The sequence below is a fragment of the Erythrolamprus reginae genome, chromosome 2 (assembly GCF_031021105.1).
Source record: "Erythrolamprus reginae isolate rEryReg1 chromosome 2, rEryReg1.hap1, whole genome shotgun sequence".
NCBI classification, from domain to species: Eukaryota; Metazoa; Chordata; class Lepidosauria; order Squamata; family Dipsadidae; genus Erythrolamprus; species Erythrolamprus reginae.
This window is the reverse complement of record NC_091951.1, coordinates 34624142-34646466: the sequence shown is the minus strand read 5'-3', so window position 1 is coordinate 34646466 and position 22325 is coordinate 34624142. Positions and strand designations below refer to the sequence as shown.

Here is a 22325-nt window from a genome sequence, read left to right as displayed (position 1 = left end):
TTAATGTAGTAAAAAGAGATTTTCAAAGTCTAAGTGTGGAGCTGGGTAAAATAACTGATTCAGTGACTTTCTCAGAGGTGTTACCGGTTTGTGGCCAGGAGGGTAAAACAAGTTGTATCAGAGAGTTTAATGTGTGGTTAAGGCAGTGGTGTAAAGCTGAAGGTTTTGGTTATGTAAGTCATGATGTCAGTAGATGGTCTAATAGGGAGTTGTTTAAGAGGGATGGTTTGCATCCATCATACAGAGGTACCCAGGTGCTCGGTGAGGAATTCAGAGCTTTTTTGGACAGGCATTTAAACTAGGTAAAGGGGACAGAGATGTACCAGATGTGGAGGATTTCTGTCCCCGACCAATGAGGATACATCAGTTTCTGGAAGCATATGAAAAGGGAGCTGAAAATAAAATAGATGTAGTTGTTGATGATAAGGGGCAAACTAATAATGAAAATAATGTTCTTCGGGTAATGTGCACGAATGCTCGAAGCTTGAGCAACAAGCTCTGTGAGTTAACGGCCATAATATCTAGAGATAATTTGGATCTGGTTGCCATAACCGAGACATGGTTTAAGGATTCCAATGAATGGGAAATATCCATACCAGGATATACACTGTATAGGAAGGATAGAATAGAGAGAAGGGGAGGTGGAGTAGCCATTTATGTTAAAGAAAGTCTAAAAACAATACTAATTCAAAATACATGTAAAGATCTGGAGACCCTCTGGATTTGCATGCAAAATAAAGACGGTTCTGTCATTAGAATTGGGGTGATCTATAGGCCTCCAGGGCAATCTGAGGAACATGACAACAAGATGGTGGATGAGATTACCCTAATGGCAGTAAAGGGAGATTTTGTTGTTATGGGTGATTTCAACATGCCTGATGTTGACTGGAATATCCCCAGTGCCCTTACATGCAAAAGTAAGAATATAGTAGAGGCCTTTACAGGAGCAGCTATGGCACAGCTAGTTAAGACACCAACTAGAGGGGAGAATATTCTAGATTTAGTTTTTACGAATGGGAATCGGGTTTCAGAGGTCAAGGTGGGAGAAAATTTAGGTTGCAGCGACCATCTATGTTTGTGGTTTGATGTAAAAACTCATTGTGAGCAATCCTATACTGCAACCAAAGTATTGGATTTCAGAAAAACAAATTTTAATGCAATGGGGGAATATTTAAATAATGAATTAAAGGGGAGGGATAAAATGGCAGGAGCGAGCACCCAGTGGACTGTATTAAAAAAGGCCATCTTAAAAGCCACAAGACTTTATGTAAAGCAAGTAACTAAAGGTAAAAGGAAGAAGAAACCGCTATGGTTTAGCAATGATGTAAGGGCTATAGTCAATGAAAAAAAGGCTGCCTATAGGAGGTATAAAGAGTCTGGAAGTATAGCTGATAGAGAGGTGTATAAAATGAGGCAGAAGGAGGCGAAACAGATAATATATGCTGCTAAAGCCTCAAAAGAGGAAGAAATAGCAAAATCTGTAAAGAAGGGGGATAAAACCTTCTTCAGATATATTAGTGATAGGAAGAAGAAAAACTGCAGCACCACAAAGCTTAGTACCGGGAATAATACATGCATTAATGGGAATAAGGAGATCGCTGACCATTTCAATAGCTACTTCTGTTCAGTTTTCTCAAAGGACACCTTACAAAATAATACTATAGAGGGATATAGCATTGCTTCCAGCTGTACGGATTCAGCTCCAGTGATCTTAGAAGCCGATGTCTTAGAAGAACTTGAAAGATTAAAGATAAATAAGGCAATGGGTCCAGATGGCATCCATCCCAGAGTTCTTAAAGAACTCAGATCTGTCATTGCTACCCCCCTGACTGATTTGTTTAACCAATCCCTGTTAACAGGAGATGTTCCTGAGGATTGGAGAATGGCCAGTGTTGTGCCTATCCACAAGAAGGGCAGTAGAGAAGAAGCTGGAAACTACAGGCCAGTTAGCTTGACATCAGTTGTAGTTAAAATGATGGAGACTCTACTCAAAAAGAGGATAAATCAGCATCTAAAAAACAATAACTTATTGGACCCAAATCAGCATGGCTTTACTGAAGGCAAATCGTGTCAGACTAATCTCATTGAGTTCTTTGACTATGTCACAAAGGTGTTGGATCAAGGTGGTGCCGTGGATATTGCCTATCTGGACTTCAGCAAAGCCTTTGATACGGTTCCACATAAAGAGCTGATAGATAAATTAGTGAAGATTGGACTTAATCCCTGGATAGTTCAGTGGATTTCAAGCTGGCTGAAGCATAGACATCAGAGAGTTATTGTTAATGGCGAGTATTCTGAGCAGAGACAGGTTACAAGCGGTGTGCCACAAGGGTCTGTTCTGGGTCCTATTCTTTTTAATATGTTTGTGAGTGACATAGGGGAAGGTTTGGTAGGGAAGGTTTGCCTATTTGCCGATGACTCTAAAGTGTGCAATAGGGTTGATATTCCTGGAGGGGTCTGTAATATGGTAAATGATTTAGCGTTACTAGATAAATGGTCAAAGCAATGGAAACTGCAGTTTAATGTTTCCAAATGTAAAATAATGCACTTGGGGAAAAGGAATCCTAAATCTGAGTATTGCATTGGCAGTTCTGTGTTAGCAAAAACTTCAGAAGAGAAGGATTTAGGGGTAGTGATTTCTGACAGTCTCAAAATGGGTGAGCAGTGTGGTCGGGCAGTAGGAAAGGCAAGTAGGATGCTTGGCTGCATAGCTAGAGGTATAACAAGCAGGAAGAGGGAGATTGTGATCCCCTTATATAGAGCGCTGGTGAGACCACATTTGGAGTACTGTGTTCAGTTCTGGAGACCTCACCTACAAAAAGATATTGACAAAATTGAACGGGTCCAAAGACGGGCTACAAGAATGGTGGAAGGTCTCAAGTATAAAACGTATCAGGAAAGACTTAATGAACTCAATCTGTATAGTCTGGAAGACAGAAGGAAAAGGGGGGACATGATCGAAACATTTAAATATGTTAAAGGGTTAAATAGGGTTCAGGAGGGAAGTGTTTTTTAACAGGAAAGTGAACACAAGAACAAGGGGACACAATCTGAAGTTAGATGGGGGAAAGATCAAAGGCAACATGAGAAAGTATTATTTTACTGAAAGAGTAGTAGATCCTTGGAACAAACTTCCAGCAGACGTGGTTGGTAAATCCACAGTAACCGAATTTAAACATGCCTGGGATAAACATATATCCATTGTAAGATAAAATACAGGAAATAGTAAAAGGGCAGACTAGATGGACCATGGGGTCTTTTTCTGCCGTCAGTCTTCTATGTTTCTATGTTTCTATGGCACCCACAGCCTGGCACCAACTGAACTGGTTCTTTGACATCATCATGATGTCACCAGTGAATCACTACCGGTTTGGGTGAACCCGTCCAAATTGGGAGGAACAGACCTCTGGAAGCAGTATATAAGTCTAAATTCTATTGCTATATCATGTTCTGGAATAGATGACCTTCACTGAGGTGCAAAACAGACAGAAGAAGTGTAAATTGTGATATCTCCACTACCTAGTTAAAAAAATATTCTATTGGTTTACTACAGAACAATCTTTAACATTTCACAAATATTGTTCTAGAGCAGTGATGGCAAACCTTTTTTTCCTTGGGGGCCAAAAGAGCATGCACATGTGTTATCACGCATGCACAAGTGCCCACACCCATAATTCAATGCTTGGGAAGGGCGAAAACTCCTTCCCTCACCCCCTGGAGGCCCTCTGGAGGCCAGAAACAGCCTGTTTCCCAAATTCTGGTGGGCCCAGTAGGCTCGTGTTTTGCCCTCCCCAGGCTCCAAAGGCATCCCTGGAGCTGGGGGAGGATAAAAACGCCCTCCCCCATCCTCCCAGAGACTCTATGGATACCAAAAATGCCCTCTCAGACCCTCTTTGCGAGCCAAAAATCAGCTGGCCAGCACACACATGCACATTGGAGTTGAGCTAGGGCAACTGTTCGTGTTCCAGCAGATATGGCTCCACGTGCCACATTTCACAAATATTGTTCTAGAGCCATGATGGTGAGCCTATGGCACACGTGCATGCGGTGCACCAGTTGCGGCCCTACCTGGACCGGAAGTCACTGCTCACAGTCACTCATGCCCTTGTCACCTCGAGGTTCGACTACTGCAATGCTACATGGGGCTTCCTTTGAAAAGTGTTCGGAAACTTCAGATCGTGCAGAATGCGGCCGGGAGAACTATCGTGGGGCTTCCAAGATCTGCCCACGTTTCGCCAACACTCCGCAGCCTGCACTGGTTCCCGATCAGTTTCCGGTCACAATTCAAAGTGCTGGTAATGACCTATAAAGCCCTACATGGCATTGGACCAGAATACCTCTGAGACCGCCTTCTGCCACACGAATCCAAGTGGCCAATTAGGTCCCACAGAGTTGGCCTTCTCCGGGTCCCGTCGACTAAACAATGTTGTTTCGCGGGACCCAGGGGAAGAGCCTTCTCTATGGCTGCCCTGGCCCTCTGGAATCAACTCCCCTCAGAGATTCGAACTGCCCATACTCTTCCCACCTTCCACAAGATGTTGAAGACCTATCTATGTCGCCAGGTATGGGGGGAATAACTATCTTGTCTCCCCAGCACCACCTTTTTTTCTGACTGTAATATATGAGAATGGTATGATTGTGTAGTAATGATCATTTTTTTAATATTTATGGGTTTTAAATTGTTTTTAACTTATATTGGATTTGTAGTTTTTATATTGTATTGCTGTTGTTTTGAGCCGCCCCGAGTCTTCGGAGAGGGGCGGCATACAAATCTAATAAAACTTAAACTTAAACTTAAATAAAGTATATTAGGAACCAGTCAATATAAATCATAAGGATACAAGCAACAAAGAGATTTAGCACAACATATCCCTGAGTCCTGCTGAGTTTCTATCTTCCTTGATATTTTTTTAAGTAATCTAAAATTAAATTAAATAGGAAATTCAAATAGGGTAAGTGGGGACACAGACTGACAGACAGACAGACAAATAGACAGAAAAAGTGATAGAATTAAAGCAGGGATCTTTGAAAGGGCAAATATAATTCAAATGCTTCTTTCCTACATCAAAATGGAGGAGGAAAAGTGATACTTTTGAGAAAAGCTAGGAAGTAGGAAATACAGATCATTTCCTACGTGAAAGCGGACATTGAGAAGACAAAATTAATCACAAGAATCAAGTGCACTGCAAGAATTACCTGCAAAATCTGAACTCTGAGTGACTCCCAACCAACAATTAAAATAGCACAATTATACAATTAATAATTCATTATTTATTAGAACCACCAATAGTAAAAGCTGATCCCAAAATAAGCTTTAATAAGCAGTTCATGACAAAAACTCTCATCAATCGCACACTATCCCATCCCGGTCTTGTGCTTTTGGAAAGCTAGGAGAGTGGAGGCCTGTCAAACTTCAAGTGAAGAGTTGAACGGGGGCTGCCATGAAAAAGACACATTTCCTAGATCCCATAAGATTACAATGTTTAAGGGAAAGCACTGTGAGTATGCCAATCCTCTCTAATCTGGTAGGATGAGTAAAAGTGTCCTTAGAAAGGGGGCCTTCCATCAGATAATCTAGCCCTGTTCCATACGGGACAGTGATGGCCAACATATGGCATGGTGCGACAGGTGGCAATCAGAGCCATATCTGCTGGCACACGAGCCATTGCCCGAGCTCAGCTCCAACATGCATGTGTGTGCTGGCCAGCTGATTTTGGGCTTACATAGAGGTTCTGGGAGGGCACAACACTCACAACACACACCAACTGAAATTAATTTTGGAAGGAGGAGAAGAATCACAGAAGATAAGTTCTTCCCAGTCCTGATTCCCTCAAGCAGCCCAGAAGGCCAGTTTTTCCACTGCCAGGTCTAAAACCCATGTTTTCTATATGTTCCTGAGCCAGATTGCTCTTTCCCCTATCCCAAACTAGCTTATTCATTTCTGTGCTATCCAGAGTTGATATTCAGCTGGTTTGGAATGGTTCACTCCAGCTGGTAGCAGAAATTGTGGGTGAGTCCACCCCAGCTCTATGCTGTTCTATTTGTGAATGTTTTTGAGACAGGGAACATACACAGAAGGCTTGCGTCTGAATAAAGTGCATGTACTGGAGGCTGTTCACAAGTGTGGAGGTGGTATGTGCGAGCAAAGTGGGTGTGCACACACACGCTCACATTTGTGAACCAGTTGGGAAGATAACTAAAAACCATCCCTGGTACTATCCAACTGCTCAATGCTATTTGTGATGAGGATTGTGATAAGTGATGATTCTCCAAGCTTATGCCATAAACATAGATTCAGGAATGAATGTTGATGAGTTTTATGGTCAAGTTTAGTTTGAAATTGAATATGTAAGCAGGATTGAACATTGTTATTGGAGTCTGGAATGTCAAAACAGAAAAGAACAAGAGGGGAATTGTAGTTATAGGACTAAAGGAGATATGGATTTGTAGAACAATTGCTTGATTGGTAATGTCTCCAAACGAGAGTCTAAACAAAACAGAATTAAATAGAGTGGTTTCAGATCAGTAAAGAAATGAGACAAGACTGTATACTCCCTTTTATTTATTAATCTTGTATGCTGAATAGATATTGGAGAAGCATATATTAGAAGACAAGTAACATGGTTTTTAATTGATAGAAGAAACATCAATAACCTTCACTATGTTCTTTATTGATAGTAAGATTAATCACATGGAAGAAAGGCAGAGTTCTTAAAATAAATAACAAATAATTTACAATGTCTCATTTTAATCTAGAAGTAATTTGGATTTTTAAAAACGGCCAAAATCAGGAGCTCTCATTGTTTTTCATCATTAGATGCTCTTTCGTATTCAAATCAGGTCTCAGAATGATGATGTAACATTTGGGGACAAAGATGCAGCCCAGTAATCCCAGGCTCGAGGAGAGGATGGAGAAGATCTGCACAGCCACCATGTATTTCCCTTTGGTGCTCAGGTAGGTGGGGACGAAAGAGATCCAAACACTACAAAAAACCAACATGCTGAAGGTGATCAGCTTAGCTTCATTGAAAGTCGCTGGCAGCTTGCGGGCCAGAAAAGCTACCAGGAAGCAGACAACAGCTAAAAAACCCATATAGCCAAGGGCAGAATAGAACATTGTAACTGAGCCTTCATTACATTGTAACAGGATCTGTCCTGGTTGAGAATGCATGTCAACATCTGGGAATGGGGGAGAGATTCCCAGCCATATGAAACAGATGCCCACCTGAACCCCAGAGCAGGACAACATGATGGAGTTGGCCAGAGATTTCCCCAGCCATTTCCTTATCTTGCTGCCTGGTTTTGTGGCCAGAAATGCCACTACAACCATGATAGTCTTAGCCAGCAAGGATGACACAGCAACTGAGAAAACAATACTGAAGGCAGTTTGTCGAAGAAGGCAGGTCCCTTTCTTGGGTTGACCAATGAATAGAAGGGAAGTCAAGAAGGAAAACAGGAGAAAGATCAGCAGAATGTAGGTGAGATCCCGGTTGTTGGCTTTGACTATCGGAGTTTCACGGTATTTAATAAAAATTCCTAGAACTAAAGTAGTGGTCAGAGACAAAAAAAGGGCAGAGTTAGCCAAGACAAGACCTATGTTTTCCCTGTAGGACAGAAACGTTATAACTTTGGGGACACAGTGATCTCGCTTGTTGTTAGAATAGTGGTCATCTGGACATTTTTCACAATAGGCTACATCTGGAAAACACAAAGTATTTTTTAACAAGTGATGCAGTGACATTCAGCACATCATAAAAAACTTTACACAAAAAACCAAAATATATTAAAATAATGAAGTCAAGGGGGAAATGGTCTATGATGTATAGTAACAACTGAATAATTCAAAAAGAGATCACTAAGCACGAATAAAGTAGAAAATTATGGTTATGGAAAACATTCCTCTCTTCCCTTTTATTTATTTCCTCAATCTGTAAGTAGACTATAAATACACATATAACAAACATACCCCAATATATTCTATTAGTTTGTTTGTTTGGTTGTTTATTACATTAAACTATAAATATTCTTGTGAGCATCTGTACTTATATTAGTTTTAATTAATTTCAAAACTTTCTGGCTAAAAATCAAGTTCCAAAGGTCTAAATATATCCTGCTGTGCCATGTGTTCTATATCTCAACCAAAAGCCAAATATCAAGGACATACCATTACAGTAAAGGGACAAAAGCTACAATATTATACATCTTCACCCCATGCCAATTCAGTAAGGCGGTGGGAATGATATGCCGGTGCGTGGAAGCTCTAAGGGTCTGGATGGGAACCAACAGGCTCAAGCTCAACCCAAACTAGACTGAGTGGCTAGGGGCATTTCCTCCTTTCTCCCTACATTGTTCTGTGGGGGGGGGCATTGAACCCCTCAGACAAAGTCTGCAAATTGGGTGTCCTTCCTGAGCCTTAATTACCATCTCTTGGCAGGGGGACCCTTGCCCAGGTTCACCTGGTATAACTGTTGCGGCCCTATTTGGACTAGGAGGTTTGGCTCATAGTCACTCAGGCCCTCATCACCTCCCATCTAGACTATTGCAATGTGCTCTACATGGGGTTACCCTTGAAGAGGGTTCAGAGACTGCAGATAGTCCAGAATGCAGCTGCACTCGATTAGTCTCTGGTTACAATACATGGTGTTGGCTTTTCTGGTTTTTTTAAATTTTTATCCTGCACAGTTTCTTATCTAAAAGGAAATAAATCAAAAAGACTTTGAAGGAGGGCTGGGAAGAGACAGGGGGCGGGCAGAGTGAACAAGCTTTACTAACAGGAGAAGAAATATCTCTTCGGCTTTTTAGTTTGGAGAAGTGCTGCTGAGTTTGGCTCTCTAGGAACATCTGAGATCTTTGAAACTTGATGCCGCCCTTCTCGTTGTGGACTTGCAACCTTAAAACCCCACAATAAAAAAACATCCACCCATCCATCAATCATTGACCCCCTCAGAGAGGGTTCGCAACTTGGGCGTCCTCCTCGATCCACAGCTAAGATTAGAAAACCATCTTTCAGCTGTGGCGAGGGGGGCGTTTGCCCATGTTCGCCTGGTGCACCAGTTGCGGCCCTATCTGGACCGGGACTCACTGCTCACAGTCACTCATGCCCTCATCACCTCGAGGTTCAATTCAAAGTGTTGGTTATGACCTTTAAAGCCCTTCATGGCATTGGACCAGAATATCTCCGAGACCGCCTCCTGCCGCACGAATCCCAGCGACCGATTAGGTCCCACAGAGTGGGCCTTCTCCGGGTCCCGTCAACTAAACAATGTCGGTTGGCGGGCCCCCTTCTCTGTGGCGGCCCCGACTCTCTGGAACCAGCTCCCCCCAGAGATTAGAACTGCCCCTACCCTCCTTGCCTTTCGTAAACTCCTTAAAACCCACCTTTGTCGTCAGGCATGGGGGAACTGAGATATCTCCCCTGGGCCTATACAATTTATATATGGTATGCTTGTCTGTATGTCTGCTTAATAATGGGGTTTTTAAAATATTTTAAATAGTAAAATTATTAGATTTGTTTGTTTAATACAAGTTTGCTGATTAGAAGAGCACGTTTGTGTTTGATTTCTTTTCCTTGGACTGTTACGAATTGCCTGAGCCCAGGCAGGCAGAACACCAGCCACCTGCAGACACATTGTGTAAAGCCCACAAGCCATTAGATGTCAAGGTCCTTCTTGAATACAATGGACAAATATTTATATTGTCCTTAGAATAAAAGACTGGTGTTCCTTTTCTCTTTTTGAATTACCTACCTTCCTGCACAGAGATGGTTCCATCCATACATGGAGAACAGTCATAGCAGCAAACTGGTTTTCCCTCCCCCAAGAGCTTGGCATATCCTGGGAGGCAACTTTCAGTACACCTAGAAAATGGGGCCTTCTAAAGAGAAAGAAAATAAGAGAAATGTATGAATGAGGAGATTACAATGGTACCTCTATCTAAGAACACCTCTACTTGAGAACTTTTCTAGATAAGAACCGTGTGTTCAAGATTTTTTGCCTCTTCTTAAGAACCATTTTCTACTTAAGAACCCGAGCCCGGAAAAATTTCCCAGGAAATTTGAGAGCGGCAAGAAGGCCCGTCTAGTTTTCTGTCATTCCCCCTGGGTTTCTCTCTCTGGCGCAGTGTATGGGAGGCTTCCTTCCACCGGATGTATGGGAGGCATGTGCTCCTCCTCGCCACCTCAGAGTCTCTCTCTTTTTTTTTAAGCCTTAAAGTTTAGGATTTTTTTTGATTCCCCTCACCTCACCTTCTTCCTTCGGCAGGGACTGTCCTCTTCCTCTTCTTCCTCCTCCTCCTCCCACCCAAATTTCGAGCTTGTATTTATTTCCTAATGGGTTTTGCACACGTTATTTACTTTTACATTGTTTCCTAAGGGAAAAATTGCTTCCACTTACAAATTTTTTAAGAACCTAGTCACGGAACAAATTAAATTCTTAAGTAGAGGCACCACTGTACTTCTAAAAATGGAATTGAGTACCAAAGTGTTTTCATGAATGCCAAAAGATACTTTCAAGATCTTTTTCCAAATACAATAAAAATCAATACATTACAACATCTCATGTGCCTTCTTACAATATTTATTTCTTAGATCTCAGTTTCCTGTTAACTCATACGAGTGGTGAAATGTAAAAATTTTCCCTACAGGTTCTGTGGCCTTGGTTAGGGGGTCATGGCTTGGTGGGTATGACTTGGGAGTCATGTGACTGGGTGGGCTCGGCTTGGTGGTCAAGGTCATCTGACTGGGTCAGTTCAAAAACCAACTTTCATACTTCACACACAAACAACACTAAAGTCAAACAACTGACTCACACACAATGGAAAAGGACACAAAATGGCCCCTGCAGCAAGCATGAACCTCACAGAGCCACAAGGAGCTCAAAAACCAACTTTCACAGAAACAACACAAAAGCCACACAACTGACTCACCCGCAATGCTAAAGCAGTTGGACCTCATACAAAATGGCACCTGCAACAAGCAGGAACATCACAGAGTCACAGAGAACTCAAAAGCCAACTATCACACTTTACACAAAAATAACACAAAAACTACACAACTGACTCCTAAGCAACTGTCTCACACACAAAATGCAAAAGCAGCTGAACTTCACCTAAAATGGTCCCTACAACAAGCAGGAAGCCCAAAGAGTCACAGTTCTGGCAAATACCATATTTTTTAGAGTATAAGACGCAATGGACTGTAAGACACACTTTAGTTTTGGGGGAGGAAAGCAAGGAAAAAAACCTCTGCCTCTCAGTAATTTGCCAAACAGCAAACAGCACAGATGATATATACTGTTTGCTGTCTATTTCTGTGCAGGTGTGTCTGACCCATGGAATAGCAAAGAATTGGAGAAATGTACATTATGGCAATATATTAATGCCAGAGAGGTTTCTTAAATGTAATCACACTAACTCCTCACAATTATTTAAATATATCTACTCAAAACATGATTAACTCAGGATTTAGTTCAGCTGCCTTATCTTAATACTAAACAGGACAAAGTTACATTTCAGATTATACTTTTACAGATCTTTAAATTTGATATGTCTTTCTGGAACTACAGTTATTCTCTGCTATTTAAAATAAAATAAAATAGCACTGGGCCTTTTCAAATCAAGCATTTATTTTAAAAAGCTTCAGTTTGTTAAGTTGTCTTGAACAATAATAAAGGATCTTTAAAAAATAAGTTATAATTTGAACATTCTTTAGACATTTATAGACTTATCTCCTTGCAGTTTCAGCAGTCCAACTTTGCCAGCAGCCCACCTTTGAGTTTGTGAGTTTTAGTTTGTGAGTCTCCTTAACTTCCTTACATGCTAAAAGCATAATTGAGCTAGCGAACCATGTGTTTTGCACCCTACCCCAGAACAATGCTGGTATTCCCACCATAAGCAATAGACCTTTTGAGAGGTCCAGGGGAAATAGTAGTGTCTCCTTCAACTTCCCTTTTATCAGTGAATGTAATTGCATTATAGTGAAAAGGCTGAAAACCACAAAATTGCATGGATACATAGGAATAGTAAAATAATAAAACCCACAAAGAGGCAGATTTGGGGATGATGTGTGGCCAAATGGCATGGCGACATGGAGTTCCCCGCATTCCACAGGGGAACCCCAATATCCTAGCCACTTGGAGACTTGATTCAGTCAGAATGAGGTCAGAACCACCCTGGAGGGGTGATAAACAAGAGGAACACATGTCAGTAAACTGGGGGGTAGCAACCTCCCCCCCTCCAGGGAGCCAACACAAGCCTCATGGCCAGCTGCTAACCTTGAATTGAGAGAACTATCTTATAGTCTAGAAAAATTTAAAACAGTGAACAATTTGCCATTGTATTAAAAGACATTTTTTGGACTCGTTGAGACTGGAATGAGCATGGAATAAACGTAATAGTAAAAGATTAGAAGGATTTGGAATTTGAATGAGAAATATGGAGATTTAAATGTTGGAACTCACATTATTTCATTTAAAAGAAAATAATTTAAAAAGGCTGTGGAAGCAGATACATGCTAACAGCTGGATATCTGCCAAGTTTGAGAGGTTTATTGAAATCGTGAGATGTTTTCTATTATAATGGACTTCTCTGGACACAAGGCCAAGGAATGCAGTGGAACTACAAGTCTTAGGTAGGATGCCCATCTTGTAATTGGATGCAGTTTAGGTGTGACCAGTAAGGTGGAGTGGGGGCTGGGCAGGTTGCAAGATGGGCCTCCTATCTAGCACTTAAAACTTCATCCCATTCCTCACTCTTTTGTCCAGGGCAGCCCATTATAAAAGAAAATGTCTCATGCCTTCTTTTAGAATGGGCTTCTTTGGACACAGTGCCAAGAAACACAACTTAGCTACAAGTATTAGGTAGGACGCACATCTGGCAGCCCAACACATTCCACCTGCCAGAAATGAGTCTCTGTGAGACTCTTCACACCACCACTACTGCCTCATGGAGCATGACTCTGCAAGGCTTGTGCCATTGCATGGATGAAAGGCAGGAGGACCCCAGCTGTGGTGGTATGATGAAGCTCACAGCAGTTCTGCAGTTTGTGCATGCTCCGTAAGGCAACAGCTGTGGCTCAGCTGCTCAGCTGGCACCAAGGACAGGGAGGCAGGCTGATCAGGCTCATTGCTTAAGGCAAGCAATTGGTTGGAAAAGAGTGGCAGGAAAAGCATGGCGACCCACCTGCCGCCCCTTTGGCCCCTCTTAGCATCTACCTGCCACCATCCTTGCCTCTTACCACCAAGATGGGGCATTTAGAAATAATAGAAATAGGGGGAGAGAAAAATGAATGATGACTGAAAAGATTAAGGAAGGGGGGAAAGCAATGTGGCTTAAAATTAGGAGGCAGGAGAGATAATAGCTATCTTTGGAAATCAAGCTATAGCGGTTAATTTGCATTAAAAATTGGAGGAAACAATTAGGATATCCCAGTTGATGCAATTAGAGATAGCATTAAATAAATAACATATACCCAAAAAATGATTTAATAATATACACATAAGGTTAAGAAACAAGAAGTATAAAATAAAGCAGAGAAATCCAGAGAAATATGGAAATATGTTACCAATCTGTTATATGTAATATGTAGTAGAATAGGATCAATTCAATCAGGGAAGGGTTTAGAAGGAGGAAGAGAAAGTAGAAGGGAAGAAGAGAAAGGAAGAGAGAAGCAGTGGAGAGAGAGGGGAAGAAAGGAGTAAAGAGGGAGAGGGAAATAGAAAGGTGGAAAGAAGGTGTAAGAAGGTACTGTAGATAGGAGAAGTGAAGAGAAAGAGGGGAATGAAGAAAGAAGATAGAAATAAACTGATTAATAACAGTAAGATTAGAGGTTGAAAAAGGCTATTGACTTTATAAGGAAAATGTATTTTATTGATATATTTTTGAGGTATATGTGTTGTCATATATGAGATAAATGTGGACAAAAAAAATTAAAAAGAGGCAGATTTGATTACCTGATTAAAAGATGTGGGCCATATGATGGCACTCTCATGGACAAAGATCTTGATATCTGAAGAGACTTCTTTTTCAACATTCCCGATTATCACCCCAGCAGCAGACTTGTTGGGAAATACCGCCCAGTCCATGATATCAAAGTCGGCAGTAGGAAGTCCATTCTCATCCGAATAAACAGCATTTAGAGAAAAATTGTAAATCTGGAAGTTTCTTAGAAAAGGATGGAGCTAAAAAGGTATGGAGAATCACACTTGCAATGTATACATTCTCATTTCAACCCTAAATCAAAATTGGTACTTCATCCCAGTGCTCCTGTCTGCAAATGTGGCAGGATGATTAGTTTTCTCTCACTAATTCCTCTCTCCCTTTCCTTCCCATTTCCAGTGTCTCTCCCACTCCCTTTCCATTCTTTTTTGTCTGTGTGTCTCTCTCTCTCACTCACTCTCTCTCACACACACACGCAAACAAACACATAAACCTTTTTAGTTCATTATTTTGCTTTATGAAATTTGCAATCTCAGATCCCAAATGTGTTGTTTCCAGCAATATCATCATATTCCTATCATAGTTTTCATATTGGCTGCATCTTGGCTTTGGGTCACCAGCCTGGAGCTAAATTGTTCAGTCTCCTCTGACCAGCATCCTAAGGCACTCCTGCTGCTTCCCTTTGCTGCAGAGTTGTTGTCCACCTCTCTCTATCCAGCTCACCTATTGGAAGGAAACTTGTGTAGTGTAAGGGGAAGGGGAGTAAAAAAAGAAGACACATGCAATGCATGTTAAAATAAAAAAAGGATGGGGTTTCAATCAGTCTCTTTGTGAGAGACAATATCACAAATGTATCCCAGCGACCGGTCAGGTCCCACAGGCTCGGCCTACTCCAGGTCCCATCGGCCAGGCAATGTCAGATGTTTGATGTTGGAATAGAACATCATGGTTATTGTGGCATCCTAGTGCTTATTTATTCAGCAACTAACTGATAACCCATAGTTGCAAGGGTATTTATTTATCCCAATCCTGCATTAAACAGGAAAAGAAATGAATCTCAAATTGGCCAGGGTAAATCAATTGATGCAATCTACAAAGACTTTTGCAAAGCCTTTGATTCAGTAGTTCACAACAAACTTCTTATGAAACTAAAATCTTATGGCATGTCAGGACCACTGCAAGATTGAATATCAGCATTCCTGTCAAACAGACAACAGGTGTTCAAAATAAGTAATGCCATATCTAACCCCACTCCAATTAACGGTGGTGTTCCCCAAAGCAGTGTCCTAGGACCCACTCTCTTTATACTCTACATAAATGATCTCTGTGACAATATTACAAGTAATTGTGTTCTCTTTGCTAACAATGTTAAACTATTTAATACATCCGATAATACTTCTACCCTTCAAAAGGACCTTGACCATGTAGCTGAATGATCTAACAACTGGCAACTCCAAATCTCATCCAACAAATGCTCTGTCCTACACATTGGTAAAAAGAATCTGAATACTAAATACACACTTGGACAAACTTAACTCACAGAGGATCCTCACTCAGTCAAAGACCTTGGAATACTCATTTCCAATGACCTAAGTTCCAGATCCCACTGCAACAGTATTGCCAATAAAGCACTAAGAGTCACAAACTTAATTCTACGCAGTCCAGACATTTTTCACAAGAAGAGTCCTCCACTCCTCCTCACACAAAAACTTAATTATTCCTCAGACTTCAATTACTACGTTTAGAAAATTTACAGCTACACCAACTTGGAACTGATTTAACTGTTGTTCATAAAATCATCCATCATAATGTACTCCCTGTTAGCGACTACTTCATTTTTAACAACAACAACACAAGAACACGCAATAGATACAAACTAAATGTAAACCACTCCAAACTAGACTGCAGAAAATACGATTTCAGCAATAGAGTGGTCAACACCTGGAATTCACTACCAGACTCTGTTATTTCCTCCCCAATCCCCAAATCTTCAACCTTACATTATCTACAATAGACCTCTCCCCTTTTCTAAGAGGTCTGCAAGGGGCGTGCATAAGTGCATCTTTGTGCCTACCATCCCTGTCCTACTGTCTTTTTTATCTTTTCTATCCTTACTTTATACTTATATTATGTTAAAACATACTACAATACTATATTTGCATAACAAAATAATAAATAAATAAATAAATAAATAAATAAATAAATAAATAAATAAATAAATAAATAAAATGAATTATATCTATAGTGTAAAATAATTGCCCTGGCCAACATGGGAAAAATTCTACAGGGAATAGCCTTTCAGGCTACGACTTGCTCTCTTTGCTTGAAACTGAGACCCTAGGGCAGTGATGATGAACTTTTTTGGTGTTGAGTGGCCAAAGGGATCATGTGCACACCCTCAAAATGCAATGCAAACCCCCCAGTTGCATGCGCCCCTGTTTATGCACCCCACCCCACCCACATGTACCCCCACTCATATGCATGCATTCCCATGTATGTGCTCCTCATGTCCCATTTTGGCTTCCAGGTTGATGCAGAAGGCCTTCCGAGGGCATGGGGGGCACATCCAATCCCCCAAAATGCAATGCTAACAACCCCTGCACATGCACCTCACCCCTTGCATGCACCCCGCATATGCCCAGGCAAAACCCGAAGAACAGCTGGCCGATGGGAGATTTACATGCATGCGTGATGGAGCTGGGCTGGAGCAATTGCTGGCCCACCTGCATTGAAGGCTCCACATGCCACTTGTGGCATGTGTGCCATAGGTTGCTATCAAGGGCCTAGGGGGTTTCTTGTTTGTTTGTTTGTTTGTTTGTTTGTTTGTTTGTTTGTTTGTTTGTTTGTTTGTTTGTATGTATGTTTGTTGGTTGGTTGGTCGGTTGATTGGTTTGAAGAACCAATTCCCCATTACTAGAGGGAGCCCCCTTGTGGAGTACTGTGAAACCATTACCATGGCAACTCCACTGTGCTGTACATAGCCATTTTAAGGCTCAATAGGCTGTATCTTAATAGAACTTGAATCTAAAATGCACACTATCACTGTGAGAAGTACTGTGATTTGACACTATTGACATTCCTTTTCATTTCAGCAGCCCAGACATTTCAGAGTTATGCTGGAACACACACATACACACAGAGACACATACATGCAGACATACCAAGGGATGCTAGGGATGTGTTACCCCCATAGTATTTAGTAAGTCATCTGTGTACCAAATTTGATTTAAATTGCTCCAGGCATTCCAGAGTTATGCTGGAACATACATACACACACACACACACACACACACACACACACACACACAAACACACACACACAGCGCTAGAGGTGATAGGGATGTCTTACCCTAAATTATTTTTCCCAGTACGTCATCTGTGTACTAGGTTTGGTTGAAATTTCTTGAAGCATTCCAGAGTTTTGTTAGAACATACAAACATACATCCTCTTTAGATAGATGACAGAGAAGAGAGAGAGAGATGATAATAGATAGATAGATAGATAGATAGATAGATAGATAGATAGATAGATAGATAGATAGATAGATAGATAGATAGATAGATAGATAGATGAAAGAACCTCCCAGTCTCTTGAGAAATCATATCCTATTCTCACAAGCTGTTCTGATCTGAATCAGCATATCAAGTTTAATCTAAAAAAAATCAGCAATATAGTCTCCAGAATATTCAATAACACAATCTCTCTGATTCTTTCTCTCTAAACCTCCTCATATAACCATTTGGCTGGATCTTTCAGTTTATATTGTTTTATATGATCCCTAGCATGATTTGATAGTTTATTAGTAACCTTGATTATCACTCAGTGTTGTATCTTTTCATTCTTCATAAATGGATTTTATTCTCATGTACACTGAGAGCATACGAGCACAAATTCTTTTTTTGTCCAATCACACTTAACCAATAAAGCATTATATCTGTCTGTCTCTCTCTCTCTCTCTCTCTCCCTCAAATATTTTCTAAGTCAATTATTATTGGGTTATCTCCATGATCTCTGCTTATCTTTAACATAACATTTAAGAATTGAAAGTGATTTGAATGGCTACAGAAGTTGATTGAGTTGGCAGAGAGTTGGCAAAGACTAGATTAGATTGAGTTGTTGTTATAGAAATGGCTAACCTATAGTATTTCAGAAAAGTAAACAGTTTGAATTGTGATGTTAATGCTTTATTCTACTGCAACAGACGAAGTCAGAAGTCAACACTTTTAAAAAAAAATTCTCCCTCCCACCCCCTCCACTTTTCTTTCTCTTCCTTGCCACTATGTCCCCCTATTTGCTTTTGGTTTTTTTATTTTATTCTACAATCTAATAAAACATTTAAAGACTAAAGAATTGAAAGGGAACCATCCCCAAAGTTTTGAAGAAGCATTACATGCCGGGGCTGTACTATCGGGAGTGTCTGATGGTCCCCCACACGCATCTTACTCATTTGGGAGGAAAGAGCAGCATCGAGGACCGAGGCCACAAGCTGGATTATTGCGGAAATACTGGAGCCATCCTCGGACAGGATTCTTTCAACTAGATCCTGGGTTGGGGTTTCCCAGCTCTCTTTTTCCAGGCACGTTTTCCAAACTTTCTTAGACCATAAGGGGCTTGAAGAAGAACACTGAAATGCTGTCTCCCCAAATTTCCCTGTGGTAGAATAATGTGAATAAAAATCATAATATTGTGTTCTTTTCTTTGATTGAGTTGAGAAGGATAACAAAAGATGGTTATGCTGGAGATTAACCAGCTGGTAAAACAATCTCACATTGATATCTGACAAAGCCGTAGCAATCCATACTTTCCCCCCAAACAGGATTAGTTTCTTGTCAATGTTTTGTATTAGCACTGCTAGTATTAATGTGGTTTGAGAATCCAACTGACAGACGATACTGTTTGCTTTAGTGTCAATAAAATATTGAAATAAGTGCTTGTCAATCCCTACCCTAAGAACCATGGGTAAGCTTTCTGAGAAGGCAACACAGATGCCTTTCCTTGTGGCTTCTGGCACAAAGGATTTTCTGAACCTGTTCCCTGTTTCATTGTCTGGAGCAGTGACACCGATCCATGTCCATCGGAAATGTAGGAGCAGCTTGACAATTGCCAAGTAAGGAGGTTCTTGCTTTGAAGTCATCCAGTAGAAAAAAGGAAAATGATGTTTCTGCTCTGGAATGTGGCTGATGACTCCATAATTGATCTAAGATGGAAGGAAAAATGTTTGATTGCTTTGTTTTTAAGGACAAAATAAGTGCTTATCTCTAAGGCAAGGGTGAAATTCAGCAAGTTCTGACAGGTTCTGGAGAACCAGTTGGCAGAAATTTTGAGTAGTTTGTAGAAGCAGCAAATACCACCTCTGTCTGGTCCCAGAGTGTGTGGTGGGGAATGGAGATTTTGCAGTATCCTTCCCCTGCCATGCCCACCAAGCCACGGCCACAGAACCAATGACAAATGGCTGTATTACACTGTTTCTCTTTTTGTTGTACTCTTTTATTGTAAAGACTGGTGAATGACTGTTTCTTTAAAAAAAAAAAGACATTTCATCTGGTTTGATCATGGAATGGAGAAAATAGAATGTCATGTTAATAGAGCAGAATAAAATCTGGATATTTTCTCATTGTCTTTAAATGCAAGTAGGGAAAACATCCTCTTAAAGTAAAATTTCCCTACATTATTTCCATTACGGTCCTTTGGATTCTATTTGGATTTGGTTGGAATATGGATGAAAAGATGATTTTGTCTCCCAAGACATGTAACTGCAGTGACCAGAAGACAGGGAGAAAAGGCAGAAGGGTAAGGGTTGGTGAAATGGATGCAAATTTCATGCATAATATAATATAAGTATAATATAATTTCAAGTATAATATAATATAATAACAGAGTTGGAATGGACCTTGAAGGTCTAACTCCCTGCTTCGGCAGAAATGGTTGAGAGCGCTTCATTTGAGCTATGGATGAAGGTTCCTTCAGCTCAAAACTCTCTGTGTTTACCTGTGTATCTTTGAAAAAAATCAAGACATATACTAATGTCTGAATGAAAAAAAGAGACATTTGAATGCCTGATGAAAAATATAATATTTCAGGTGTCTTTTAATTTTCTGTCATCTGACTCATTTTATTTACTACCTGACCCCTTTTGGACTATCAGTTGGCTTTATAAAATGAAATTAGCTTGAATAGTCATTCATACTTGTGGAATTTTGTAGGTGCTTAACATAGCTGAAATGTAATTAAAGAGTTCCGAATCAGTCTCTTCAACCACAGCCAAAATATTTTTTTGTCTTCCACAACTGTAGTTTGGGACATTCTCTTGCCCTGTAGACAGCAAGTCCATAATGACTTCAGATGTCATCCTGGCATTGAAAAAGTTCTCATAGATGCTGTAGCCCAGAGTGATGTTTGGTAAGAGCTTTGGATTTTGGTTGATCTCATGAATGGCAAAGAAGAAGGGCAGGACGTGCCAGAAGCTCATGCTCTTTATACTGTAAAATAAGAGACTGCAGTTGGTTTTCATCTCAATGTGGGGTTTTCATCTTCAATTCAAAAAATCACATCCTATTTCCTGGAGCTGTTCCTTGAAGGAAATTCATAACGAATCAGTTGGATCACTGTCTTAAGAGGCTAGCCTGCAAATTTTAACAATCTAACTATATGCCATTATTAATGAAATGCATCTCTCATATATCTGTAATGCTTTTGTCCACTGTGACATTTGGCAACAGGTTTGGATTCTGGTTGACCTCATGAATAGAAAAAGCAGAAGAGGATCAGACCAAAAACTCACTCCCTGTATTATAACACAGGAAATATTCTCAGAAATTCTTTATTCAATTAAAAAAAGTCAGATGATTGTATTAGTCATTTATAGGACCTTGCTAAGAAATGGACTTATTGGGTGTTGCTGTTAGAAGGACAGTCCTATTCACTACAAAGGACAATCTTTCCAATGCTTTTCTTCGGGCTCAAAAATCATCCCAATTGGAAGATCTAGATCCATTATGGCAAACCTATGGTGCGTGTGCCAGAGGTGATACATGGAGTCCTCTCTGCACAAACATCAGCCATTGACCAGCTTAGCTCCACTGTACCTCCCCAACGCCCAGCTGATTTTCAGGTCAGGTACGTGCATGCTTTCTCCTCACTTTCTGTGGACTGTGCCTTCCCATATCTGTGGAGATTCTACCCCAGCACTTTTCCCCTCTCCCAGTTCAATTTGGGGTTGGGAGGCTTTCCTCCCCTCCCATTACTGTTTTGGGATGTGAGGCCAAAACAGGGGGGGCTTGGGTGCAGGGGGGGGCTGCGGTAGGGCTATTGCATTATAGATGTGGGCACTTGCACACATGCACATACACACACTTTAAAACATATAAAATTTAGCATTCATATCAGTAACCATCCCTATTAAAAGAAACACAGTGAATACATGTATTTACTAGGCATAATCAGAGATAATCATAGCAAAGAAAATTACTATCTAATAAATCACTTACTCACTGCTGCAAGATTAGCATATGCACAAGTTTGGAAACAAGAAAAGGCTCCAAACAAAGAAATGGTGATTTAAAAAATATTAGACTGCGCCAAATTTAGCAAATTAACATATGAGATACAAAACCAACAAAATAAGGACTAGTACAAAGTGTGGGGAAAAATATACAACTGGGTGGAAGTTAAGAAAAGGGTATAGCAAATAGAATTGTAAAAAAAACAAATCTTGTAAATATATAAATCGTAAATGTTCAATGTTGTATTGTATGATGTCTAAATGTTTGTATGTCAAACAAAATAAAAATAAATATCAAAAATAAATAAATAAAAGAAACACAGTGGAAAAGATAAAATTCATCACTAGCTTTGAATATAGATCAGGATTTACCTTACAAACATGTGTTTTGGAGGCTTAAAGAAGATGTATGGTTGAAATACAGTGCTAGATGTAGATATGATTCCAGTAATCAGGAAATCTCCTGGCTTGTAGTAATGAAATTTATGTTTTTCATCTTTCTGCACATTTAATGGACATTTGGTCAACATACTGCATGGAAAATGGAACACCAAAAGAAGCAGCTGCAGTATTTAAGATATCATAATGAAAATCTTCTTTAGTTCTGTGAGACAGACAATACTATCTTTAGTTTCAGGGGAATCTAAGGGGAAGCACAATTCTTTTGCCCAAGGACACAGAGACACTGATTTGCTTTAGCAAGATAAAATTTAATCTGGTCCATTAAAAGGACAGCATTAAAATTCATATATGTACAGTATGCCTATAGGAGTCTCACCATGTGTTCTTCATAATCCTTGAGATTTTCAGATATTTATAAGAATTACAAAATGTTTGTGAAATCGGTTGACAGGGGTTACTAAATATCAAAATAACTGTGGGTGAGAGAAG

At 40.3% G+C, this 22325-nt stretch overlaps 1 protein-coding gene across 1 annotated transcript; it reads right to left on the bottom strand.

Moving 5' to 3' along the window:
* Positions 1 to 6787: 6787 nt before the first annotated feature.
* LOC139159314 (vomeronasal type-2 receptor 26-like) lies at positions 6788 to 21964 on the bottom strand. Its single transcript, XM_070736637.1, has 6 exons — positions 21807 to 21964; positions 20121 to 20412; positions 18324 to 19130; positions 13947 to 14174; positions 9747 to 9873; positions 6788 to 7698 (listed from the first exon to the last, which is right to left on the bottom strand). The coding sequence occupies exons 1-6, from the start codon at positions 21962 to 21964 to the stop codon at positions 6788 to 6790; spliced, it is 2523 nt and encodes an 840-aa protein (XP_070592738.1).
* Positions 21965 to 22325: the final 361 nt, after the last annotated feature.